The sequence below is a fragment of the Myotis myotis genome, unplaced genomic scaffold, assembly GCF_014108235.1.
Source record: "Myotis myotis isolate mMyoMyo1 unplaced genomic scaffold, mMyoMyo1.p scaffold_m19_p_20, whole genome shotgun sequence".
Lineage (NCBI taxonomy): Eukaryota > Metazoa > Chordata > Mammalia > Chiroptera > Vespertilionidae > Myotis > Myotis myotis.
In genome coordinates, this window is record NW_023416325.1 from 1231040 (window position 1) to 1257253 (window position 26214).

Consider the following 26214-nt stretch of genomic DNA (forward strand, 5'->3'; position numbering starts at 1 on the left):
CCTTGCCCGGTGCCCTCGGCTCCGTGCTCTGGCCTCTGGTCAGATTGGAGTGACAGGAGGCCTTCTCCAGGGCGACCGCGCTGGCCGCCCTGCTCCCTGGGGGGCCGGGAGAGGGTGGCCAGTGTGGCTGTGCCCATCACCCGTTTGAGAAGCAGCTCCAGATCTGGGGAGAGAGCTCAAGGGCTCAGTCTGCCATTCCCGGCCCCCACATCTGTCCGTGCTGGGCTGGTGCCTGAGCGTGACATGGCTCAGCTGGGGCAGGGACGAGCTGCGTCTCCAGCCTGGTCAGTGTAGAGGATGGGGGGCCCAGGAACACAGGCCCTGGGCTTGAAAGAGCGGCCTGGGTGAGCTTCCCGGCACAGGCCTGAGCCCCGCAAGGCGGCTGCCTGGAGGAGGCCGGCCGGTGGGAAACGCGGCTGCTCGGGCCAGTGGGAGCTCTAGGCCCTCTGCTTCCTCCTCACTGGACTCCAGCTCTGCGTTCTGTGGGGCGGGAGGGCCATGCGGCCGCAGGCACGGGGCCTCTCGTCGGGAACCCAGAGTGGGGGGCTGCAGGGCCACCTCAGTTGCCCGCTCCTCCAGGAGCTTCTGCCCTCCCTGGAAACCCTGTTGATGTGGGAACTGAGGCCAAATCTGGGGACCCTCTGAGCTCTCACCTGTGAAACGAGCTGGTTCTCTGGCCCCGTGGGTGTGTGACAGACTGGGTTTGAGTATAAGGAGGGTCAGAGAATGGGGCCCAGCAGAAGGCCAGGGCCCTTAGCCAATGCCCCCTGCCCAGGAAGAGGCTGTCCACCTGCTGCCTGACCCAAACCTCAGGGACCGGGGTCAGGCTAGCTGTTGGCCCTGAGTACAGGGGCCTCTTCCTGCCTGAGGGCCGCAGCAGCTCCTGGGCCCTGTACCAGTTCCTCCTTCACTTCCCAGGAGCCCCTGGACAGGGGAGGCGTTAGTGCTACATACAGGCCAGGGTGGGCGAGGCAGGGGCAGGGTGCTGGCGGGGCCGGAGGCCGTCCTCAGAGCCGCCCCCAGGCCCTCCACAGCTGGGCCACAGCCCCATGCAAGGGCCGGCGGGGTTGCCGGACATCCAGGCCCTGAAGTACAGGAGGCGGTGGAGGCCGGGCAGCGGCTGCGGGAAAGGACTGCAGGCGGCGGTGGGTGTGGAGGGGCCAGCGGAGGCATCCAGGCGGCGCCTACTTCATGCCGCTGCGCAGCACCTGGTTGGCCGCGATGAGCATGACGCTGATGATGAAGGCGATGGCGAAGGCGCAGATCAGACTCTTGCGCACGCACGTCTGACGGATCTGCTGGTTGGAGCAGGCTGTGGCCACCCGCCAGGAGCACCGGAGAGAGACAAAAGGGGACAGCGGAGCGATGCCATCAGGAGCCGCCGGCATTGCTCCACATGGGCTGGTCCCCTGTGCACAGGGGCACGAGGCTGGGGCAGGCCAGGAGCCCCAGCCCCCCTGCAAACCCCGGTTCCTCCCCTGCTCTCGCAGTTGGCCCCCGCCAGGGGTGGGGGGGTGGTCCCAGGTGTCAGTCACTCACTCTCCACGTCCACGGGGCACTCGGCCGTGCCCAGGTGGCTCTCCTCCTCCGTCATGATGATGTTCTCGATGTCCTTCATGGACAGGTGCTCACAGAAGGTGTCGTAGAGCAGCCGCTTCAGCTCGTCCACAGTCAGCTTCTGCATGTCGCACTTGGGGGAGGAGACGCAGCGCTCAGGCCACCGCGGCCACCAGCCCCCACCCAGCGCCTGCAGCCACACAGCCAGCAGGGGCCTCCCGATTCCAGAAGGCTGGGGGCCACTCGCTCCATTCTACCAGCCTCCCCCAGGGAGCCCAGGACCCTCTGGGAGACAGGACACCCCCTTTACCAAGCGGCCCCACCATTCACTGGCTCCTCACAGTGTGCGCAGCCCCGGGTCCCCCCAGTCACAGCATACCTTCCAGAAGACGGTGTCGAAGTCAGTGCCATGGAACCTCTCCGGGATCCCCATGGTGGAGAGCTTGGGTCCCAGGAGGGTCACAAACTCCTCAAAGTCCACTTGGCCGTCACCTGGAGTGGACACAGGCCTAATGAGCGGGGTCAGCCTGCACCTGTCCAGCCTCAGGCAGGTCCCTCCTCCAAGCCTTGCCCGTTTCAGGGGCACCTGACGTGCCAGGCTCTGGGCTGAAGGTGAGGCCAAGCGTGATGAGGCTCCGTGGAGGTGGAGGTGGAGGTGGAGGTGGAGGTGGAGGGCGGCGGGCGGGCCCCGAGCACGTGGGGACTCTCCATTCGGAGCCCTCATGGCTTCCCAGGCCCTGCGGCCGTCCCGGGCGGGTGCGGGCCTGACGTTCCCCACCACAGACAGGAAACGGAGCTCAGGACGGGGACAACCTGCCCAGGCCACCACCTGCTCTCTGGGTGGAGCGAAGTGGGGGCTCAGGGGGACCAAGGGGGGCCTGGGCATTACTGCTCCTTAGGAGTTTTTCCATAATAAAATGCCAGGTGGCAAACACAACTAAATTATTTCTTACTTTGAATGGCGAGACCTGGGCTGTTTAGAATAGACTTCTTTCAACTTTTTTGTACTTAAATTGTTTTTCAGGATACAGACCAAGACGGGTGGAGTCTCTGACCCCTAGGTGTGGCTGCGGCGCTCACACTCTGGCTGTAAGCGGCCAGGGGCTTGGGGGTGGCTGCTAGTGGGGGGAGCGAGTCCCCCGAGGTTCGCACCCCGGCCCCAGCCCCCGGGGAAGGGTGAGGAAACAGCGGGGGGGGGGGGGGGCAGCGCTCACCGTCCATGTCCAGCCGCTGGATGATGACTTCCAGCTCGACCTCATTGGGCATGTAGCCCAGCGAGCGCATGGCCGTGCCCAGCTCCTGCTTGGAGATGAAGCCATTGCCGTCGCGGTCAAAGACTTTGAAGGCCTCTCGGATCTCTGTGGGGGGAGCAGAGCAGGTGGGGACTTCACTCCTGTTCCCCACACCCTGCTTCCCAGGCCGCGAGGACCCCCACGCCCGCAGCCTGAGCCCAGCAGTGCGTCCACCGAGCCTGCAGGCCTGGCAGAGACTGGCAGGTGGCCCAGGCGTCCGCATAGCGCTGCTGCTGGAGCTCAGGGCAGAGGAGCAGCGGAGGTGTGCCCAGGCCCCGGCGGCCGTGAGGCCGCCCCCAGGGTCTCAGTGTCCCCACAGCCCCTCCAGGCGTCCTCACAGCGACCCCCTGTGGCAGGAACCATGGGTCCCACTGTGCGAGGAGGAAGCCAGCACCCCACACTCCCCATCCCCACGCTCCCTGTCCCCATTCCGCACGTCCTCCCCTAGCTCAGCGGCTCCATTCAGCTCAGCCTGTTAGTTAACACGCTAATGGCAGCCACGTGAGGCAGCCTTGCGGGGCGAACAGCTCGGCACAGCCTGCCTGGGGAGCCCAAGGTTTGGGGGAAAGGGAGGCCAGATGGAAGGGCCCCAGCAGGCGCAGGCCAGCTCAGATGTGGGGGTCGCTCCCCTCACTCCATTATACAGAGAGGGAGACCAGCCTGAGGGCCTGGGTGACTCAGGGTGGGGGGCAATGCAGAGGGCTGGGAGCCTGGGAATGCGCACCCCAATGAGTGACCTTGGGTGGGCCTCAGGCTTACCCACAGTGAAATGGACGCAAAGGATGTCGGGACAAGGCTTTTCCCGAGGGCCTCCAGGAACTGTGGAGGGTCCTAACCTTTCCCAACGCCACCTGTTTCCCTGTGTCCCTTCCCTGGTCCTCAGCCCAGGAAGGGCCGTAAGAAGCGTTTTGCTCTGGGAGAGAGCGGATCGCCATTCACTCACAGCCTCTGCTCCAACCCCCCGGTCGCCCTACTCAGTCCACCCGCCAGCCTCCTGGCCTTTGCTCAAGCTGTTTTCCTGGGCGGGACGTCAGCAGAGAGCGCGCTCAGGTGTGCACCTGTGTGTGGTGTGTCCATACATACATATGTGGAGTGCAGACTGATGTCTTTATGCTGCAGTCCTGGAAAACGAGGCCCAGAGAGACGAGGTGGACAGTCTAGGGCCGGCGTGAGGTCCTCGGGGCTATTTCTGGTGAGGGCAGAGTTAGCTGGCCTGGGCCTGGCCTGAGGGGTCTGTGAACCCTAAAAACTTGACTGTGGGATCCTACACCTGGGGGTCCTTCCTGATCCTGCTGATCCCACGATAGCCCAGAGAGGGTAGCCGTGTGTCCCAGGCTACACAGCTAGGCGGCTTGGACCGAGGCCCCAAACTTCATCAGGTTCTTCCCACCTGGTGTCTGCACCCAAGGCCTGGAGGTGCGACTGGCTGACCTGCAGGCCAAGACAGAAGCCGTGAGCTGCACCTGCACTGCCCCCAGGTGCCCTGACTCAACCTTCCCCTTCCCAGCCCAGCAGGGCCAGACTGTCTGCAGGAGAGCAGCCGGGATGGGAGATCCCTGGACTCTGGGAACTGCAGCCAACTCCCACCTGGAGGTTTCCTGAGCCACTGAGGGGTGGTGAGCTCCCCATCCCCAGGGGTATGTGAGCAGAGGCCTGGCGGTACGGAGACTGCGGAGGGACTTCAGTCGCCTGGAAGTCTCTGCTGGAAGATGAGGGTACTGGCCATGTAACCAGGCTCCCCAGGGCTGCTTCTACTGGAGGCCCTGAACCCTTTATGGAAGTCCCCAGGCTGGATGGGAGACAGGGGAGGTCAGGGGAATCATGGGATATGGGGCAGGCAACAGACCTGGCCGTAGCCAAAGGGGCCCCACAGCCATTTCTCAGGCAGGACTGGCCTCCTAAGATCACCAGATACATCCAAAGACCGCCACTTCCATGCCCATGTGTCCCTTCCACCATCCCTCCCTGGCACCCCCAGCTCACACCTGAGGGTTGCCTCTGTACCTTTGTCCATGCCCAGAGCCCTGCCCCAGCCCCAGTTGACTCCTGAGGCCAAGTTCAGGGACCACCTTCTCAGCCAGAGAGTCAGCTCTAAGTCATGCAGACACAGGTTCAAATCCCAGCTCTCCTGCCTCCTGGCTGGGTGACCTGGGCCGGTGTTTGCTCACCTGTCCAGCGGGGCGGCGGGGGTGACTACATAGGAAAATGGAGGGTGTAAGTGCTTGACAGGGCCGGCCGGGCTTGGCTCAGCACAGGGCACTGCAAACGAGAACGTCACAGACAGCAGAGCTGGGAGGAGAGGGAGGACTGGGTGAGCTCTGGACACCAACATGGGCTTCCTGTTGGCTGGTGCCGGGCCCTGGGGCCCCGGCCTTGAAGTCCGGCTCTGCCGCTCAGCAGCTGAACAACCAGCTGGAATGCAAGGCAGCTCCCTCTCTGAGCCTCCAGTGCTGCACCTGTGCAATGGGAACGTGGCTCCTGCCCCATCGCTGGGGCCTGGGCCTGCTGGGGGCTCTCTGAATGGGGTGGGTGTCATCACGTCCCCGTCGCTGCTGCCGCCATCGGCACAGCCCAGCGGGTGATTCCCCGAAAGCCTCGCTCTGACCCTGCGCTCTGTTCCTGCCCACGAGGCCGCTGTGCTCCATCTTGGCATGAGGACGCCTGGCCCCGGAAAGGGCTGGCAGGGCCTCCGCGTTTCCAGGCCCACACTGTCCCCCCCTAATGCCTCCAGCCTGACAGCCCCAATCCCCTCCCATGGCCCGTGCAGCTGTCAGGGCCCGGGTCCCTCACAGGCTCCAGGGGATGCCAGCACTCCGTCAGGGAGTTGGGGTCCAGCAAGGGGGGGTGCTGGAGGCCGCTGCGGGGGCGGGGCAGTGTCGTCCTCGGCGGCTCTCCGAGACATTGGCCCTGTGCCCCATCACTTTGGCCTCCATGAGCTTCTGGCCTGCGCAGAGGCAGCCACTGGGCTTGCAGGAAAGGAGCAGGATGGCACTGCCCTACCCCCGTTCTCCCCATGTCCCCATGTGGCCACTCTCAATGAAGGCTCCACGGTCCCGCTGAGCAGGCCAAGGACGCGGCTCAGAGCCCTGCCCTGGCGGCTGCCTGTCTGTCTCCTTCCTCCTCCACCAGCCAGAGGACAGGACTGCAGCTTGAGCGGCCCCATTCCCCCCCTCAGGTGCTCAAGGCTGTGGATGCCGCTGGGGCAGGCTCAGGGTTCCTGCAGGCCTGGGGGCCTCTGCTGCGTGTGTCTGTCGGGGAGGAGGTACAGGGAGAATCTGGGAGAATCTCTCACGGGGGAAGGGGGGCTGATGGAGGCAGGAGGTCCCAGGCTGGCTCTGCCGGGCCATGTCTATGTGCCAACTGCCATCCATCGCATGGCCCCTTCCACCCAGCCCTCCCTACCCTGCACACCCTTCATCCCTGCCTCTTGAGCCTTCACCGATCCCTCTACACTCCAGCCTCTTACCCCTGCAGGCCCGCTCCTTGGCCTTCCCTACTGCTGCGTCTGTCCCGCCCCCACGGCTCGTCAGGGCCCGCACTGGGCACTTCCATCACCTCCTCTGTCACCAGCAGCCCTGGGGAGGGGCAATGCCAAACCCCTTTTACAGATGGAGAAACCGAGGCAAGAGTGGCAAGTGATTGCCGAGGTCACTCCATGAGACAGGGGTGCAGAGACTCAAACCCAGCGCTGCCTGGCTGGAAGCTCTCATCTTAACCCCCGGCTCTCCCCCTCCTTCCCTGGCCCTCCTCCCCCTCGGACGAACCACCCCCTGGATCTCTGCGCCAGGCACGTACTGTCTGCAGCACTGCGTCCCAAGCTGCCAGCCTCCTCTTCTCGGCACATGTGGCTCCCCCACTGTGGGCATCCTCCCAGGAAAGGGCCGGGGTGTTACCCAGACTGCCCCGGGGAGCAGACGCACTGATGGGGCACTGGGGAGGTGGAGGGGGCGGAGGGGGGAATCTGTGCGAGGAATGGTCGCCCTGGCCACACAGCCCTGGCATTCAAGGATCACTGGGGCCTGCAGAGACTTGGTCTCCTAGAAGGCGGACTCTCGGGGTGCCTGCAGCCAAGAAAGGGGTCAGGCATGGAGGACTCCTTGCCCTCAGCTGTCGCTGCTGTGGGCCGGGAGATGGGCTGGGGCCACCCTGGCATCTGCCTGCTCCAAGACCCCCGCCTGCCCACACCAGAGAGGGCCATGCCCTTCAGATGCCCCCTGTGCCAGGCCCCTCTGCTCCTCGGGGCCCAGGAGAAGAGGACAGGAGAGAAGCAGGGAGGGTGTTTGGTGTGGCTGGTGACTAACGCTCCTGGGCTCCTGCCAGTGTGCCCGCCGGGCAGCCCAAGGGAGGCTCCCCCCACGCTGCCAGCCCTGCGCCCCGCTCACCCCTGCACCCTAGGCTCCTCTCAGCTTCTCCCCTTCCTTGGGGTCTTCACTTCAGGGCTGGGAGGTGGCAAGAAGCTGGACCTCGTGAGGCCCAAAGCAGGGCTGCATGGTGGGGTGGAGGGAGCAAGGGGAGAGAATGAGGTGGGAGCTGGCTGGCCTGGGGTGTGGGGAACGAGGTTAAGCCCTGCCTCGGTGGCCAGCAGGAAGGAAGGGGTGCGAGCCTATAGAAGGGGGCACTGGCAGGAGGAGGCATGAGGGAAGAGGCAGCGGATGCCCCATCCCCTGCCCTCTCGCCCCTCATCACACCCCCTCCTTGTTCCAGGCCCCGGATGACAGGGCAGGGATTTGGGTTTGGGGTTCAAGGCCAGAGACGCAGCAGCAGCATCCATCCATCTGTCCTGCCCACATCAGACACCAGACCCCTTTTCCAAGGCTCTCCTGGCCTCGGGGAGCTTTGGGGGGACTCGGTGAGGAGCAGGTGGCTCAGAGCCTGTGGTGCAGTTGTGGGAGGGGGGCTGCCTACTCCCACTTGATCTTCCCCTTAAGCCAGTCTGACCCCCCCCACCAAGACCTGCCCCCTCCAGATCTTGGGGATAAGGGGGACCTCTCTCCATGCCTTCCCCTGTGCTCCCCCCATCATCCCTGACTGCACTGTCTCGGCTGCAACCTTCCCCCAGGCCCTGCTGAACCCCAGATCTCAGAGACGCCTGGACTCAAGAGACCCATAATCTCCCAGCCTCTTGGTGCTCTCAGCCCCTCCCCCAACAACAGACAAGAAGATCCCAGGGGGTCAAGACTCCCCTCCGCCCAGAGTCCCCCCCCCCCACTCCACTCCACATGGGGCCCCAGGTCTGCGGGGAGTGGAAGCCTGAGCACCTGCCCACAGCCCAGTAGGGAAGGAGCTCCCAGGCACCAGGGGTCTCACTGCTCCCCAGAATTCTCCATCCAGGGACCCCGCCATCTCACCTAGACCCCCGCCTAAGGTCCCCATCCGTGTCCCCATTCACGCCCAGATGGGTGGTGGGTGGGAGGGCAGGCTTGGGTCCCTGCCTCCCTGCCTTTCCCTTTCCAGGCTGGGTTATCACGACCAAGACCAAGCCGCTGGATCTGGCCACTTGTTGTCGCCACCACCTCCCGGGCCGCCTTCCCGGAGCCCGGGGCGAGGGTCCCCGCCGGGCCGAGCGGAAGAGGCTCAGGCCGCAGTGGGGCGGGAGGGGGGGCTGGGGGCAGCCCCGCCGCAGGGCGGTCGCCCTCTCCCCTTCGCCAGCTGCCCGAGCAGATTGGATCGTAAAAGCGACACGAGTGGAATGTCAATGCGAGCGCGGAGCCGCGGGCTGGCGCCGCCGAGGGGATCCGGACGCGGGCGCTCGGGCTGAGCCGGCGCAGGGGCGCAGCTCGGACCCCGGCCCCAACCTGTCGCGTTGCCGCACTGTCGCCGCGGACTGCGCGGGCCCGTGACCCTGCGGCGGGACCCGGCAAGTTTCCGCAGCGCCGGGGACCACGCAGGCAGGGGCCGGGCCGCCCCTCCGCCGCGGCGACCCTCCCCGCGGCGCCCCGGGGTGCGCGCTGGCCCGGCCGCCATGCGCAGCTGCTCGCCGGAGCGCCCCCCGGGCAGCAGGCACCGGCCGCCGGCCCCGCGCCCCCGCGCCCCCCGCGCCCCCTCGCCCCCGGCTCGCGCTGCACCTGGGCGCACAGGTAGGAGGGCCCGCGGGCGGGGGTCCCGGCCGTACTCACCCTCCAGCTCGTCCTCGGGGATGTCCACGGGGCGCTGCTCCGACAGCAGGTTGGGCACGGTGTAGATGCCCCGGTACATCAACGCCGCCGTCACCGGGTGGAACGGCATCTTGGAGGCTCCGCGCCAGCCCGCCCGCCGCAAACTTTGAGGTCGGGGCTCATGGGCCGGCGGCGGCCCTGGGGGCGGCGGGAGCGGGCGGGACGCGCAGCCGTGGAGGGCGGCCCGGCGGCGGCAACGGCGACCCGGCGAGTGGCACCCGTCCGTCCGGGGGCCTAGAGCCCCCGCGCCCCAGGCCGCCGGTGCATGCCGCCCCCTCCCGCGTCGGGCTGCCGGCCGGGGCCCCGCAGGGTGGCGGGGGCGGCGCCGCTCGGGCCTCCCCGCTCGGGCCGCCGTGCGCCGCACCCGCCGCGCCCGCTCCTCGGGGCCCCGCGCGCTCCGCGCCGCTCGCCTCCCGCTGGCCCGCTGGCGCGCTCGGTCCCCCAGCCCGCGGCTCAGGCTCGCACCGCCTCCCGGCTCGCTCGCTCGCTCGCTCTGTGCCGGGCTGGCTGCGCTCCCGCCTCCCCCACCCGCCGCCCGCCGCCCGCCCCCTCCGCGCTTCCCGCCCCCCCTCCCGCCCCTGCCCTCCGCGGGCCCGGGCGGGCCACCCCAAGCCCGCGGGGGCTTCCTGTCCCCCTCACCCGGGCTCCCCTCCCTCCCTGCGGAGGATCACTCGCCCCCCGCCGCAGTCACCGGGATCAAGGTGGGGTGGGGCCCCTTTCTTCCTGCCCCTTGGCCCGCCCTTCGAACTGAGAGCAGGGAACCCGGGTTAGGGTAAGACTCTGGCCTGGCCGTGAGCTGAGGTCGGCCCCAGGCGCCTGGGACCTCGGGGAGAATCACAGTGTGGGTGCCAGTTCAGGCTCCAAGGTAGGGAAACTGAGGCTGAGGGACAAGGGCGTTGAGCAAGGTCACGAAGCAGGGGCAGCAGCAGGAGCTGGTCTGGGTCGGGGAAGACTCCGGGCCCTGCGGCTGAGACCTCCTGGCTGACTACCCCTTCCCCTCCCCATAGAGCCTCAGTCCTGGCTCCTTCCCAGGCTCCCACCCCGGGGCCTTCAGAGGAGGAGCCAGGGTCTGTGTCCATGGCCCAGGGGGCACTGAGGGGCGGAGGGGTGGCCACGTGTCCTGCAGGGACTGGTGTGAGGGCCTATGAGGCCCCCGAGCACGTGTGCACACCGGGGTGAGGCGGTAGATGTTCGAGGGCATAGCACGTACGTGCCTCTGTCTGTTATCCACGAGGGTGCGTACAAGTGTTTGCAAGTCCCATGGGCGTGGGTCAGGAGTGTTTGGACACCTGTGTGCGCTCGGGTTGTGAGCTGGCAGGGGAAGGGAGGGCAGGAACTGGTTGGCAGAAGTCTAAGTGAGGGAGGGGGCAGGGGCCAGACCTGGGGCTGGGCGTGGCATGGGCCTGTGTGCACAGAGGTGAGTATATGTGTATGGGGGAGCAGATGACCCTCTGGCCTTGCTGTGGCCCCAGCTGTGGTTCCTGCCCCTGGAGGCCTCCTGGAAACCCTCTCCCTGCCCCCTTTGGTCCAGTCGGCCAATGGCCCCAGCGGGAAAGCAGATTGTCACAGCCCTGCCTGACCCTGCCCTTCCCAAGCTGATTGCATTTTTCTGTCTGTTTCTGCTTTTGTCGCTGATTAATCACAGTCCTGTCTTGAGGCCTGGGGAGAGGGGGCTCAGGGAGAGAGAGGTGGTAGTCCAGGCTGGGCTGGGAGTCAGGAGGGACCCCAACTATTTATGTCTCCCCAGCCTCTGTGGGCTCCTCGGATGCCCATTAGGACCAGTGCCTGTGGCTTTAAGAGGCCCCGGGAAAGCCCACACCTGAAACCCTTCTCACCCCCCGCCCCTCGTCCGACATCCCACCGTTGTCGCTGCGGGCTTTGGGGTCCCTCGGGTCCTCTGGCGGACAGATGACTGGGGATGTGAGAGTTTAGAACTCAGAGCCAGGCACACCCGGGGCTCCTGCATCTCCCACCTCTGCGGTGGGAACGTGGCCATTTCCCTTAACCTCCTGGGGCCTCGGTTTCCCCCTTGTGAGGTGAGGGTGGCGAGGCCACCCCCCAGGCAGTGGTGAGGATGAAATAAAGTGACATATGAGAGGTGCCTGGCAGGGCAGGGCCTCCCTGGATCTCCTGGGAATTTCCTATTAGCATGACAATCCCCCCGGGAGATATGAATTAATAATAATTATGGCTGCCACATATTGATGGAGAGCGGGAGCCGCAGCGGCGCACTCCCGTGGTTCTTGCTGAGTGGCCAGGCTGTCCCAGCCCAGGCCAGACGCCCTAAATCACCAAGGGAGGGTGGGCTGGAGCTTTCTCAGGGGTTGGTGGGAAACCCAGCTGGGGGAGGTGAGGACTCTGAGAGGGTGCAGCAGGACGTGTTAGTACTGGCCCTCCCGAGGGAGGGAGGGAGGGAGGGAGGGAGGGAGGGAAGGAAGGGCACCCCCTGCTGCGGCTCCTGTGGCTCCCAGCCTTGCTGCCCAGGACTCTGTGGTCGGCAAACCGCGGCTCGCGAGCCACATGCGGCTCTTTGGCCCCTTCGGTGTGGCTCTTCCACAAAATACCACGTGCGGGCGCGCACGTACAGCGCGACTGGAACTTCGTGGCCCATGGGCAGAAGTCGGCATTTTGTGGAAGAGCCGGTGGAGAACGGATGGCGCAGAAACAATGCCTGAGATGAACCAGGCAAAAGCCACGTGGGTGGGGGCCTACCTCGCCTGGCCAGGCCCTCAGGCCTCACACAGGTCTCCTCCAGGCCTCAGCCGTGGTCTACGGCCAAGGGGTCGGGCTGTCTACCTTGTGACCAAGCTACTCTGGGTCAGGCTCCACCAGGCCAAAGGGACAGGACTCACTGGGGGTTATCGCCCCGAGGCGGTAGCGTACCCCACTGCTAGGGCGGTCTCTGAACCCCCAGGTCCCTGGTGGCTCAGGCCAGTCCCTGTCCTCTCCTCTGGCGCAAAGCCAAGGCCCACAGAGCTACGCCTGCTCCCCTTCGCAGGTGGATCCGTGGGCTCCACCTGGGCTGTGCGTGTAACCAGCTGAGTCGTCTGAACCTCTGAAGGCAGTTCGGCTTTGCCCCCACTCATGGACAGGGGCACTGCAGGGCCCCCGTGGAGTCATGCAGCTGCATGGGGCGGAGCTGGGGGCTTCAAGCCCCAGGTGGGAGCAGGGTGGGGCCAGGGGCCAGGCTCCCAGCCATGCTGATCTCTCCCTGCCCTTTCAGCCTCAGAGGAATGCGGCCTCCTCTGGGAACCATTGCCAACCTCCTGGCCCTCCCCCGCTGCATATCTGGGGTCACTGCGCATCGGGGGTCACTGGGCAGCCCTGGGTAAGCCAGGCTGAATCAGAGGAGGAGAGGGAGCTGCTTGTACCTGGGGCTCACACTGCCAGCTCCAGAGGGGGCTGTACGGTGTGGCTGAGGCCACAGCTCACTGCCTGCTGAAGGGCAGCGGAGAATGGAGGGGGCAGAAAGGACATGAGGACAGTGGTCTGACTTTGTGGTGGGAGAGGCAGTGCCGCGAGCAGGAGGAGCTCTGCATGGAGAACCCAGAGCTGGCTGTATGCCCTTGGGTGTCTACCCTCACCTTGTACCTGTTAAATAGGAGCACCTCTAACCCCCGGAGTGAGCACTTAGGTCCTACGTGTAAGTGCTCGGTGTGCGGACATGGTGGTTCTTACGACGAGTCAGGGGAACTCCAGGAGGAGGAGCCAGGTGGGCAGAAGCTCAGAAGTGTGAGGGGCCGTAACCGGTGTGGCTCAGTGGATAGAGCGTCGGCCTGTGGACTCAAGGGTCCCAGGTTCGACTCCGGTCAAGGGCATGTACCTTGGTTGTGGGCACATTCCCAGAAGGAGGTGTGCAGGAGGCAACTGATCGATGTTACTCTCTCATCGATGTTTCTAACTCTCTATCCCTCTTCCTTCCTCTCTGTAAAAAGTCAATAAAATATATTAAAAAAAAAAAAGTTTGCAGCTAAGCCAATATTCATGCTTTTCTTTAAAAAAAAAAAAAAGAAAAAGAAAAAAGAAGTGTGAAGGGACCACCCTCAGCTCTGGGGGGGGGGGGGGTCTCGTCTGCATCCTCCAGATCCTGTAGCTGACCCAGGGCTGGGCTGGGCTGGGCTGGGCTGGGGAAGGGAGCGGGGCTGGTTGGGGGCACATTCCCAGAAGGGGGTTAGAGGTGCTCCTTAATGAGTGAATGAAAGAATAAATGAACGAATGAACGACCGTCCACCCACCCTTCGGCACTGCAGCTCCGTCCTCTTCTCTGCATGTCACAGGGGAGCAGCTGGCGTGATTGCAGGGTGTGAGTTATGTCTGTCGCTCCCCCATCTGGGGGAGGTGCTGCTGCCATCACACTGCACTCCCTGGGGTGTCCCCAGGACACTTGCAGCCACCTCCTAAGAAAGGTCTCCACAGACCTCACCCACTAGTACTTGGCCGGGGACACGGGGAGAGGTAACCCACCTGTGACGCTGGGAGAATCCGCCACGTGCAGGGAGAAAGACGTGGGGACCATCCTGAGCGGGGGGGGGGGGGGGGGCTGGATCTCTCTCCTGTCGAGGCCAGTTTGCTCCCCACCCTCCCTGACCAGGAGGGGACCGCTGCTCTGAGGCCAGCATCCTCTCACCGCGCGTTCAGCACCAGGGAGAGCTCCTGGCAGCCGCAGGGCCCTGCAGAGTAGGGAGAATTTATTGCGGGACACGCAGAGCCTGATAAGGCAATAAATGAACCCATTGTCCAGAGGAGGAAGTCAAAGTGGAGGAGGGCAAGCACCAAGCTCAAGGTCGTGTCAGGACTGCTGACCTCAGCCCAGCCTGAGCAGGGGGGCTGCTGGGGGTCGCAGGAGGTCAGCGGGGTGAGGGAGGGGTGTCCAGGGAGGGCAGAGGCGCTGGCCTCTGCTCCTTGGCTGGGGGACAATATTGTTCCAAGAACCCGCTGGGGACAGTGTGTGGAGGTGAATAAAATATTCATCGTCTGGGCAAACTCATACCATCACTGGATGAATAATGGAATTTATAGACTTGCAGAGGCAGACCGAGCCGAGACCGATCGGGGTGGAGGCCCGATCCCAGCGGCCCCTGTCTGCTCTGCTCTTGCCCTGCCCTGGGCATGCCCCCTCCTAGGCCTCTAGATGCCCAGCTCCCACAGGTGACCGGGGCAGACAGGACCAAGCAGGTGACAGAGTCCAGGAGAAGGAAGTGGGACGAAGGGGACAGGTCTTACACCTGCTGCTCCTTGAGAAGCAACTTGGCGATGGAGAAAGAGCACCGGACTCAGAGTCCAGTGTGGCCGAGATGAATCCCGTCCTCTGTTACCAGCTCTGTGCCCTGACTGTGGCACCCATCCTGCCTCTGTTACCTCCCCTGGAAAATGGGGTTGGTGCTGCCACCACCCAGCTGGGGCTGCCTCGAGGATCTGGTGAGATGACCAGGTGACAGTGCCTGGCGCCACTCACTCGCTGTCCCTGGCACACACAGCGCTCACACCTGCTACTGAGGCTGGACCTGCAGGTCCTCCCTCGCAGGCGCCCAGACTCCCCTGAGCCCAGAGTGGTCTAGATTCTAGAAGGCAGAGGGCGGCCTGGCCGCAGGAGCAGAGAAGCTTCTAGCCCTCAGGCAGGTTTTGTCAATGAGTGCAAACACCTGGCAGGGAGAGTGAGGCACAGGCACTCACCCAGGACCCGCGGGGCTGGGTTGGGCGGGGCTGGGCTGGGGCTTAGGCCGGGCATTTTTTAAAAAATATATATTTTATTGATTTTTTACAGAGAGGAAGGGAGAGGAATAGAGAGTTAGAAACATTGATTAGTGAGAGAAACATCGATCAGCTGCCTCCTGCAAACCCCCCACTGGGGATGTGCCATGCAACCAAGGTACATGCCCTTGACCGGAATCGAACCTGGGACCCTTTGGTCCGCAGGCCAACGCTCTATCCACTGAGCCAAACCGGTTAGGGTGGGCCAGGCATTTTAATCAAGCTCTCCAGTACCTTTGAAGGCACAGCCAGGGTCAGAACCACTGCTCCAGGGGCAGTAGGCCTGGTGGGGGAAACTGAGTCTGGGCAGGCAAGAGGGTTTTAGGCATGTCCCACCCAGGAAATGACAGAGATCCCTGTCTCTGGTCCCCTCTGGGCCTCGGTCTCCCCTTCTGGGAAGTAGGAACCTACCCCCAGGGTATGGCCAGGCTGCTGGCTGGGAGGGAGATGGTGGGCACTGAGGGCCCAGCGCCTGCTCCGGGAAAGCTTCCTGAGTGACAGCTGTGACAGCTGGCAGGAGACGAGGCGCAAGGCAGCTCCTAATTGCTCTGGGCTCCCAGATCCCTGCCTCGTCTGTTGCCTTTGACAAGATGCTCCACCAACCTGCCTGCTCTCCCACAGAGGCCCTTCTCCGGCTGGCCTACGATAAGCAGGGGGGAAGGGTTGGGGGGCAGTTGCGTCTCCCTGCAGGGTCTCTCCACCTCTGGAGCAGGGTGAGACTGGGACCCTGAATTCCCACGGCGCCTGCCCCCTCCTCTCTGCATCTCTCTGGATGACACAAAGGGCTGGGTATACATTTCCACTCGAACAAGGAGCTGCCCAGGTGCTGAAATGCACAGACTCTGTGGGTGGACTCTGCAACCTCATTGGGCACCCCTCCCCCCGCCACCAGGGACACGAGCATGTCGTCTCGGATCAGACCCAAGAGAGAAACTGTGTGACGTTGATGGGCAAGTCACTGGAGCTTGGAGTGTTGGTGCCTCGCCTGGGAGTAAGGGCACCTGTCTGTCAGGGCGAGACAGAGAGAGGAGGGACACAAGGTGCCCAGCCCAGGGTCCGAGGCGGAGCACAGATGTTCACCGTCCTCGGGGTTCCGGGGACCAGAGGCCCTTAGCACACCCCTGGGGCTGAGTGTTCAGGTGGGTGCCTGCCTCCCTGTCTCCAGCCGCCCACCACCCCTCAAATGCCTTCCCAGGAGAGTCAGCTTATTGACCCGGCTTCAGGCCTCTGGCCCAACGCTTCCTCTTCCCCAGGCATGGACTGCTGCCTCCACCTGCTGCCACCTGGCCTGGGCGCAGCCTGCGTTTGCACACCTCCAGGGGCGGGGATCTCACCACCTCCAAGAGGCAGACCCAGCACTTGCTTGTTCCCGGGGTTCTGGCTTTGTGCTCCAATAGCGTCCCTGTCCTGAGACAAGATGTTGAGAGCCCCCCCAAAGGGACCCCTGCATGTCACCTGGGAGACAGACAGCGCCGACCATTGAAGAGCAGCTCATCAGAGTGGCACTCCCCCAACCACAGTGTGTAAGATGGCACGGTGAGCCTGTGTGCAGAGGGCGCTGTGGTGGCAGAGAGAGGAGGCAGGGGAAGTGGAGGCCACACTTTTGGAGGAGCACCTGTGGCCCCTTGTCCCAGGGTCCAGCTGCAAAGGTCAGCCCAGCCCCGAGAGACCGGGACACAGATGGGTGAGTTTTGACGAGGAGGAGCCGTGGGGGTGGCCCAGGCTGGAGGTGCTGCTCAGGGAGGGGCTGATCCTGCAGGAGCCCCTCCTATCCCGGCCACCATCACTTCCGTAGGAAACTGGGCTGTGATCCTTTGGAGTCCCCAGTGTTGGGGACCGGGGCTAGGCCGTCTCCAGGGCTGAGCGAGGCCTGCAGGCCTGGCCCGAGCCGGCCCCCCACCCCAGGCCCTCTAATGATCCTCTGTGGCCCGCAGTGCCCGGGTTGTGTTGAGCCTAAGTGATGATAAAATCGACAGCAGTTTAATTGGTAATTTTAATCCTGGACAGAGCAGTAATGGCGTTACTAATTGGATCGTTAGAGATTTGTGCTTTATGGCTGTGTAATTAGAGGAGCTGTGTGGGGCTGGGGTGAACTGGGGGGCCCTGTGGGGCCAGGGGCCATCCTAACTTAAAGAAGAAAAAAACCGCTAAATAGACACACTACCCAGTTCTCCCTCTGCCCGGCTTTGTTATCCTGCTCGCACTCATCACCGCCTAACGTGCTGGGACTCTGCCTTCTGCCTGGTGCTGAATTTTGATCATTGCTGCATCCGTGTTGTGACGTACAGTTGATGCTCATACATCGATGCTGAATGAATGAATGAATGATCAGGAGGCTCCCTGAAAAGGTGGCCCTGGCAGGTGAGGGCAGGTTGTGGGCTGAAGGGGCAGGAGGTTGATGCTGGGCCGAGACACCCTGGCTGTGAGCCCTTCCCTCCGGCCCTGACTCCCACCCCCACCAGTAACTCAGTCAGGAGATGGCACCCCAGCGACTGACATCAGCAAATCACTTGGTGGAGGGGCGGCGATAAAAATCTCTGTCCTGCTGCCAAATACTCAACCTGGGTGCCTTCCACCTGCGCGGCCGTCAGCCGACCTACGCTCCCCTTCAACCAGGTCACCTCATGGCCTCCCACTGCCTCCTTCCTCCTTGCCCCCCAGCAGTGGCTGCTCCGGGGTGGGCTTTGGGACTTGAAGGCGCGCCCCCCCCCCCCCCCCCCCGCGGGGCCCAGCTCCCAGTTCACAGGCAGGAGCCGGTGCCTGAAATCCCACCAGCAGCACCCAGATAGGCCACACCCTGGCCCAGCGCTGGGGCCCGGAGCTCCCGGCACCCCCTGCCCACCCACCTGGCCGGCTGCCTCCGCCTTCATCAGGTGATGTACGGCCCACGGGCCCTGCCAGGAAGCAACGGCAGATGGATGGGCAGTGCGGAGGGTGGGCTCAGAGCCAGGAGCCGGAGCAGGGAGAGGAGGTGCCTGGCTCCGGAGAGAGCCATTCCCGGAAGGCCACCCTCCCTGACCAAGGGCAGGACGGGGAGTACCAGCATTGTCTTGGGCATGGCTCCCAGGCTGTGGCCCTTCTTGCGGGGAAGTGCAGGGAGCTGGGGGCTCCTGGCTCCTCATGACGTCTCCTTAGGCCTCAGTTTCCTCATCTGTAAAATGGCACCAAGCACAGCCCCAGGCTCAGGGGTGCTCCAACCCCCAACCCTGGAGGCTTGGTGCTGGGCCCGGGAGGCGGGCGCTGTCCCTACAACTCTGCTCCCTCCTCCCTGTATTGCCCCACCTGCCCCCCCCTTTGGCCTTTGGGGGACTCACACAGCCAGAGATGGGCAGGGCCTTGGCCAATGTCTAGTTGGACCTGCCTCCCGTTATCTCAGAAAGGACCACGGGTCTTGAGAGAGGCAGGTGGGAGGGCTTGGGTGACCCCCTCATGGTGATGCTGAGAGAAGCGCTCTCCCTACAATGGGCCCAGGTGGGGGGCGATGGGGGGCTGGTAGTAGCTGCCCACCAGGTGGGGAAGGACGGGCAGGACAGCTCTGGGCCCAGGGAAGGGGCGGGGCGGGGCGGGGGAGCTTTGCAGTCCCTGTGACTGAGTCAGGATGCGCCAGACGTCTCCGTGGGCCCTGTCTGCGTCCAAGGAGACCAGGACACCGGGCAGACGAACGGCGTGTCCTTGCTGCTGGCCTGGAGGAGGGATGGGGAGACGGGGTTCGTGCTGGGAACCCGGGCTGCCTGCTGGGCTGGGCAGCCAGCGTCTCCCGGCATCTGTTCACCTGCCCCGCTTCCCAGAAGAGCCCGGACTCCGCATGGGGCTCTCGGTGGCTGTGCACGTGGCACAGATGCACACAGGCAGGTCTGGCGGACGCCTGAGGGGGTGTGGGCACGCGAGGATGCGCGTGGGCGTGTCCGCCCGGACATGTGCTCTGTGGCCGGGTTGGGTGCCCACCTGTGTCTGAACACCTGGGGCTCGAGGACTCAGGGCACGGCTGGTGCTCAGTCGGGGCGGACGCGTGGTGGGCACATGTCTGTGGCTCAGTGAACTTTGCACGCGTGGGCCTCTCCACACACGCAGGCGTAGATGAGACGTGCACGTATGTGGGTGGATGTAGGGAGAGACATGTTCTCACCCAGCACCAGGCCCTGCACAAGCTCGGCCTCAGCCTCAGTGAAAAAAAACAAAAACAAAAACCAGGGTCTGTCCCCCTTGTCAGAAGGGGGGACTGAGGGCAGCAGCCAGCCTAAGGCCGCAGGGTTTCCCACCTGGAAATGCAGGAGAAGGACCCCTGCTCCGTCCTCCACAGGCTGGGGCTCAGACAAGAAAACGCCCCCCAAGATGGGAGACAGGTCTGACCCCGAAGAAAGGCTCTGTAGCCAACCATGGGCTGGGACGCTGTTCTGGAAGGTGAGGGTCGCTTCGGACTTGTTCTGAGCAGGGGCGGGGCATGGCCGTGGAACCCCAGGGTCGGACGGGGCCTTTGGGGTCACTTGAGCCCCCTCTGCTCCCTGTGGGCGGGTCCCTGGCGGGGACCCTTGCAAAGGGGGGAGCCCCAGCCAAGGGCCTTGTCCCCTCTCCGAGCCTCTTTCCTCAGCTGGAGAATGGAGCCCCCCTCGCCCCGACCCTGCTGGAGGGCTGGCGACCCAAGGTCATCTCAGGGACAAGGCAGCGGCCCCAGACCTGCTTCCCGCCAGGGGGCAGCGGGACGCGGGGGCTGAGGGACGGGAGGCAGGAGACAGGCCTTCCAGTGCCGTTAGTGAAGGGATCTGTCATGTTAATGATGCGATCTTTCTTGCCCGGCTCTGTCTGTGGCAGCAGGAAGGGCCAGCTGCCACCCTGAAGGAGGCGGTGCCGGTGCTGGTGGTGGGGGGTGTCCTGGGACCAGAGGCCTGGGTGCTGGGGCTCGAGGGGCATCGACTCGCCTCCAGCCCGGCTCTGCCTCTCTCCCCCTGAGTGACCTTGGGCAAGGCCTCCCCATGGCCGAAGCTCCGTGTCCTCACCTATAAAGTGGGGCTCACACGATCCGATCGCTCCCCTGGCTCCCGGCACTGGCTGCTGTCGGTAAACAGTCTTGCACATCCCTCCCCACCCCACCCCTCCAGCCCCCTCTCTCCTGCTCCTCAATTTCAGCAGACCCTCCCCTGCAGCAGCAAGATCTTTTGGAAGTGCCCACCTGGCACCTCACTCCTCTCACCCAAACCGGCCCCACCCCACCCCACGCCCAGCCTCCCTGGGCCCCGTCCCCATCCCGTCTCCATGCCTCCGTCACCCTGACTTGTTGCCGCTACGTGAACATACCTGGCTCTCTCTCACTTCCAGGCCTTGGTATACGCTGCTGCCCCGCCTTAGTCACACCCCTCACCCTGGCCCCTCGGACCCAAGTCCCCCTCTGGCTGTCACAGCCACCCTCTCTGTGCCCTGTGGCAAATTGGTCACACTGGACAGGGCGACCGCTCGTGTCCTCGTCGGTCTTGCTTGCTCTGTGTTCCAGCACGTAGTAGGCCCTCCCGTGATGTGTTTGTTGAATGACTGAATGAGGGACCGCGGAGCTGCCCTCTGACCCCGGAGCACAGCAGTGAGGATGCGGGTGGCGGCCGCCATGAGGGTGACCTGGCTCAGCCTGGCCAGATGGAGCCCAGTCCCCGGGGAGGGGAGAGGCAGAAAAGATCCATCACCCGACTGTTCGTCCAAACACATGTGGGCATCATGCCTGCCCCCCACGGGATCCCATCCATCATGCTGTCCCCGGGACACGGGACACGGGACGCTGGGATGGGGCGGGCAGGCAGCACCCCTTCGCCAGGCCCCATGGGGCTGGACACGTCCGGAAGTCTGCAGCTGTCTCGTGTGCAGGGGAAACTGAGGCCTGGGGGAGACTCTGGAACCAGACTAGCCAGCGCTTGAGTGGCAGCTCTGGGACTCCCTGGTTTGAGCCCAGGCATGGCTCTGGCCTCTGGGAGTCAATGTCCTCATCTGTAAAATGGGGGCGCAGCCCCGACCCTGACCCAGCAGAGGGGAGGATTAAGGATTCCCATTGAGGCGATTGAGGCTCATGCCTGCCGGGCGGCCTCCAGCAGGCTCCTCGGGCCTCAAGGGGCAGGGCCAGTGATTCAGGCAGGACTGGCTAATTGTCTGGGCCGTCAGAGGGAAGGAGACGATGATGGATGCTCCTCCGACTGGAGGGGCTGGGGGGGTTGGGGGGGGTGGCTGAGTGATGACCAGGCGCCGTGGTGATTACAGCTCAGCTGTCCCGACCAGCTGGCCAGGGGGACAGCTTGCCCCAGGCTCTCTCCCAGCCCCCACGCTGTTTGCTGGGAAGTCGCTGGCTCCCTCCTCCTCCTCCTTTTTAATTATAAGAACAAATGCTTTCTGAGCCATCATGTCACCTGAATCACGCAAGGGCCTGGGGAGGGGGGTAAGATTTGTGGGTACTTTAAGGTCCTCATTCCACAGAAAGGGAAACGGAGGCTCATTCATTCACTCAGCAAGTCGGTGCTGAGCACCTGCTCTGTGCCCAGCGCTGTGCTGGGCACAGGGGAGTCAGGCAGCGGTTCCGGCCACCTGCTCGCCCCAGGCACGCTGTGAGGGACGTGCACCGGGACTGAGTTTGGACCAGTCATCCCTGTGTGGGGGGTGCACGCTCCCTGGCAACTGTGGGGTGCTCGGTGCCAGGCACAGTGCTGGGCACAGAGAGCGCACAGTCTCACTCACTCATCCAGGGCAGACCCCGGTGACCCCATTTTCCAGCTTTGAACACTGGAGCTAACGCGGCAACTTGCTTGGGGGCCCCCAGCTGGGAAGAGGTGACACCCAGACCTGCACCCAGGACTTTGGCTCTTTCTCCTCCATCAGGGTCCCGCGGCCCCACAGCGATACGTTCAGTGAGGAACTGCCAAGTGGGGGGCACGTGAATGAATGAGCAGAGGCACCCCAAACGCACCAAGCCCAACCTCCGCATCACCTATTCACCCCCCCCCCCGACCTCCTCCCGCAGAATCTGCCTCCCCCCCCCCCCCCCCCGGCCTCCTCCCCCAGAATCTGGCTCTGCCCCAGAGCAGGCCTCCCCACACCTTTGGTGCCCAGAGCCGCCTGAGGCCCGGGGCCACCCAGGTGACATGAGGGAGGGCTCCGTCCCGCCTGCTCTGAGCTGGGATTGAGGGGGGAGCATAATGGGCCCAGGCAGTAGGGAAGGATGGGGTTCAAACCCCAGTTCCCAGACGTCGCTGGGCCTCTCTGAGCCTCTCCTCCCGCCTCACATGGGAGGGATGGTGGCTGCAAGGGCTCTCCTGGGACCTCCTGATGCCACCCACCGGGGTTCGACCTGGGGCGGGTGCGTGCCGTGGGGAACGCGGCCCTCCTGGGCCTGCTGAGGATGAAGAGGCAGACCACGCGTGCCCAGGCCCACACGCATCACTGTCGCTAGTATTTTCGTCCTCCTCGGTGCCTGGCCAGGGCAGCTGCTGGGGGGATGTTGTGGCCTGGGCCCCAGCAGACAGGGTCAGTGCAGGGGGGAGGGGGGGACCTGCCCTCCTGAGCCAGGCCGTGGGGCTGGGCTGGGCCTGCACCGACCTGCGCAGTGGAGCAGAGCCGGCTCTAATGAAGTGGGCTAGCCTTGGGCTGGCACTGCCTTCACGTCTGGGTGGCCACCTCCGGGCTGGTAAATGTCACTGGGGAGAGCAGCCGTGGCACCTGGCATGGACCCAGGCTGGGGCCGGCTGCCGGAGGGGCCGGGATGCCCGTGGAATGCTGATGCCAGCCCCTGACTCCAGACCCTCCATCTAGACTCCCCTCAAGTCCCAGGGGGCTGCCCCAGCCCCTCTCCTGCTGTCAGCTCACAAGGGCCCGACCCCCAGTGCTGGGAGGATTCCCTCTTCCCACCCCCACCCTCCGTGGCCCCATCCTGCCCCTCTCTTCATGCCAGCAGGCTGAGGGCTGGATCGGGGGGGGGGGGCTGTTCAGGGTGGTCTGGAGAGGAGCCCCCCTGCCCGGGGTGCAGGAGGGGGAGAGAGAGCCATGGGAGACCCGCCCCTGGCCTGTGACCACCCTGCCTCCCTGAGCCGCCTCCTCTGGCCGCGCTCCCAGCAAATGCTGTGTAACCCCCAGCGGCAGGCCCGTTTCATAAACGCTCGCTGCGGCAAGCACCGGCTCAGGACCTGGCATCGCCATCCCGTTCACCCCACCATGACCTGCGGTCCGGGTCCGTCGTGGGGAGAGGAATGTGAGGGTGGAGAGGCCAAGCCCCCTCCCCTGCTCAGCATTGGGGGGGCGGGGTCCCCACTCTACTCCCCCTCTGCTGTGCCACCCTCAGTCCCTCTCTGCCTGGCTCCCCACCCCCAGGAGATGGGGCCTGGCCCCTGCTGCCTGCCCTACACCGCCCCCCCCCTTCCCTATGTCCTGGGATGACCAGGAGGTGGGGGGTTCAGGGTGGGGAGGTCCCAGTGGTCATCTTGGACTCTCAGCCCCCCTCAGCTCCTGAGCCCATGGAGGCCGGAGGGAGGGAGAGGGGCTCGTGTCCAATCCGGGTCTGGACTCAGGGGAGGAGCTGGGCCTCCAGGAAGACTAGCAGGCACATGGGTGGAGGGCCGGGGGCGGGGGGCACGGCTCATGGTTCTCCTTCTAGAACCTGGGTCTCTAGATCTGAGACCTGAAGATCAAGATCTGCCCAACCCCCCGCCTCCCTAGATCAACACTTCCCGGGTGCGATCACCCCAAGTTGCATCAATGAGCTACTGCCCTGCGGCCGAAGACAGTCCTGTTGCCCGAGGGTCCGGGGCCTGCTCTGGGGACAGACATGGAGCAGCCACGGAGTCAGGCCCACCTGCAACGCTGTGACGTCCACATCGCGACTCCGGGGGTCCGCCAGCCCCTGGAAGCATCTCTGAGTTACCTGCTTCTCCCGCCCCTTCCCTGCCTCAGGAGCCCCTCACTGGGGGCCACATCCCCCCACCGCTGCCTTCCTGGGCCCCAGCAGAGCTCGGCCCATGGGGGCCCTGCGTTTGGCTGGACTGGAGGCCGGCCCTGGAGCCTGGTGGCCTCTTGGAGTTGGGGAGCAGCACACAAGCCAGCCTCGTGGGGGGGGATTGCTCCCCACCTGGAAGCTGCCCCCTGCTCCCCCTTCTCGGCATTTCTGGGGCCTTCCTCCGTGGGGCGGGGAGCCCTGGCATCCCCGGCTGCTCTCCCCCCCCCTTCCCCGGGAGAGAGGAGGAGGAGAGAGCAGCCGTATTAATAAAAGACGAGGATACTGCACCGAACTCCGCAGCATGCAGCTCAGAATAGCAATGTGCCTTCTCAAGGCAAACAGAACTCCCCAGGTGTTAATGCAAATTCACTCCAGTTAAGATGAAAGAGGGTTGTTTCCCCTGTGCCGGCTAATATGAGGGACTTAATAGATTCCTCCTCAGAGCTGCGGCTGGGAGGGCCAGGCCGGGGAGGGGCCGGGAGGGGGCCGGAAAAGGGAGGTCCCCCTGGGTTTTAGGGCGCAGTTACTGTCACCGCAGGTCCGGCTGGCGGTGCGCACATGTCACCCCACCCTCTGCCTTCCGGGGGAGGTGGCGGGAAGCCCCGAGTGGCGATGCCAACTGCCTGCCCCTTTGCCCACCGCCCTTCCCATGAACTCGGGCTGGCCCGACCATCGCCACTCCCAGTGTGGGCCAGAGGTGAGCGGGGCTAGCAGTGGCGATGACGTGAGGTTGGCTGTCCGGGCAGGGCCCCTGGTTCTGGCCTGTGGCCGCCCCGGGGGGATACTGGGCCAGTCAGTCTCCCTGAGCGGTGACACCGGTGAGACCAGCCGGAGGAATTCCTGTAGAAACATGACATTGGCCTCGGAGTCCCTGGGGTCCAAACCTGGCCCTTTAGAGCGGAGGACACGGAAGCCCGGAGAGTGGAAGGGACTTCCTCAAGGCCGCACAGCTGGAGGCGGAGAGCTGGAGGGACCAGAACGCATGGGGGAGGAGGGGGGGGGGAGCACGTCTCCAGCCCAGGGCCCTTCTCAGCAGCTGATTCCAGAATTATCTTCACTGAGAATTATGCACGATGCAACCTGGGCCCTTGTTGTCGGGGAGGGTGGGCAGGTGTGTGCTGGGGGCCCCAGGATGTTTCAGGCCTCAGCTGGGAATAAAGGGAGACTTCAGGGAGATGGGGGGAGGGGGACGGTCCCACTGGGCCACTCGCTTGCCCAAGTTTGACTCCTCTCTCTCAGGGCCAGTGGGAGCCTCCAGGAGCCGCCCGCACCCCAGCGGCCTTCTCCACTTCTGTTTACTGACTTAATTCCTGCAGATCAAAGGCTGCCCCCTCCTCCCTGGCAGGCGGGCGGGCAGGGGAATTACATTATTTATATTGGAAATGGGCAAGGCTCCGCGGGAACTTCTTCCCGATGCCGCTTAGGAGAAAATCAGGTCGCCGGTCGCCGCGGTGCCTCCCTGGTGCCCAGGTGCTCTGGGAAGGGTTCCAGGGGCAGCGGCCAGGGCTGCCCACCCGGCCCCTCTCCCGCCCAGAGCCTCCAGTCCATTATCGACCGGAGCTGCGAGTATTAATGTGACAAACCAGAGCCTCCTTCCCGGGCAGCCCCCGCCTGGGTGATCCATCATCTCCCGGGCTTTGCAGCTGGCACTGGGCAAACACGGCAGGACAAACAGGCCAGGTGCAGGCTCATTAAGCTCCTGGCCCAGGTGGTGGGATGGGGCCCGTGTGGGGGCCACAGGTGGGCCGGGGCCCTCCGAGCCAGGGCCGCTTCTGGGTCACCCCTGCTCTGTTCTCTGCTTCCCCCTGCAGCCCCCCATCCTAAGAAAGCACCCAGAAAAAGAGCCACCTTCCTCAGACCTGGCAGTATTCATCCCCACAGCACCCTAGGGAACCCCTCTTATTTTCATTTATTTTTAATTGATTTCAGAGAGGAAGGGAGAGAGAGAGAGAGAGAGAGAGAGAGAGAGAGAAACATCAATGATGAGAGAGAATCATGGATCGGCTGCCTCCTGCACGCCCCACACTGGGGATTGAGCCCACAACCCAGGCATATGCAGAATTGAACCCGGGACCCTTGAGTCCCCAGGCTGACGCTCTATCCACTGAGCCAAACCGGTCAGGGCGGATACCCGTTAGATAACGACACTGCTGTGCCCAAAGCTTAGGGAACTTGCCTGGGATCACCGGCTGGCAAGTGGCTAAGCCGGGCCTTGAACCCAGGCCTCTCTGAGTTCCCCGTCAGGAAGGCCCCGAGCCCCTCAGCCGTGTCGTTTCTTCAGCCCTCCCCGTGGCTGGGTGCAAAGAACAGATTTCGTGGGTCTTCGCTGCTTTGATTACTTGTAAGTAATGGTAATGCTGCCACCTCTCCTCACCCCCCTTTTGTCGCCGGAAGCGGAGTGTTTTCTGCGTCTGCTCTTCGTGCTACCCTGACGCTGTCCCAGAGGTGCCCGGAGGCATCACTGTCAACCCTCCTGACAGACAGGGAGCGCCCAGAGGCTGCGGGA

The 26214-nt window shown here is 64.4% G+C and overlaps 1 protein-coding gene across 1 annotated transcript; it reads right to left on the reverse strand.

Annotated features, from left to right (window-relative positions):
* Positions 1-122: 122 nt before the first annotated feature.
* CABP7 (calcium binding protein 7) lies at positions 123-9272 on the reverse strand. Its single transcript, XM_036353982.1, has 5 exons — positions 8966-9272; positions 2772-2915; positions 1937-2049; positions 1540-1690; positions 123-1312 (listed from the first exon to the last, which is right to left on the reverse strand). The coding sequence occupies exons 1-5, from the start codon at positions 9072-9074 to the stop codon at positions 1185-1187; spliced, it is 645 nt and encodes a 214-aa protein (XP_036209875.1). The 5' UTR covers positions 9075-9272; the 3' UTR covers positions 123-1184.
* Positions 9273-26214: the final 16942 nt, after the last annotated feature.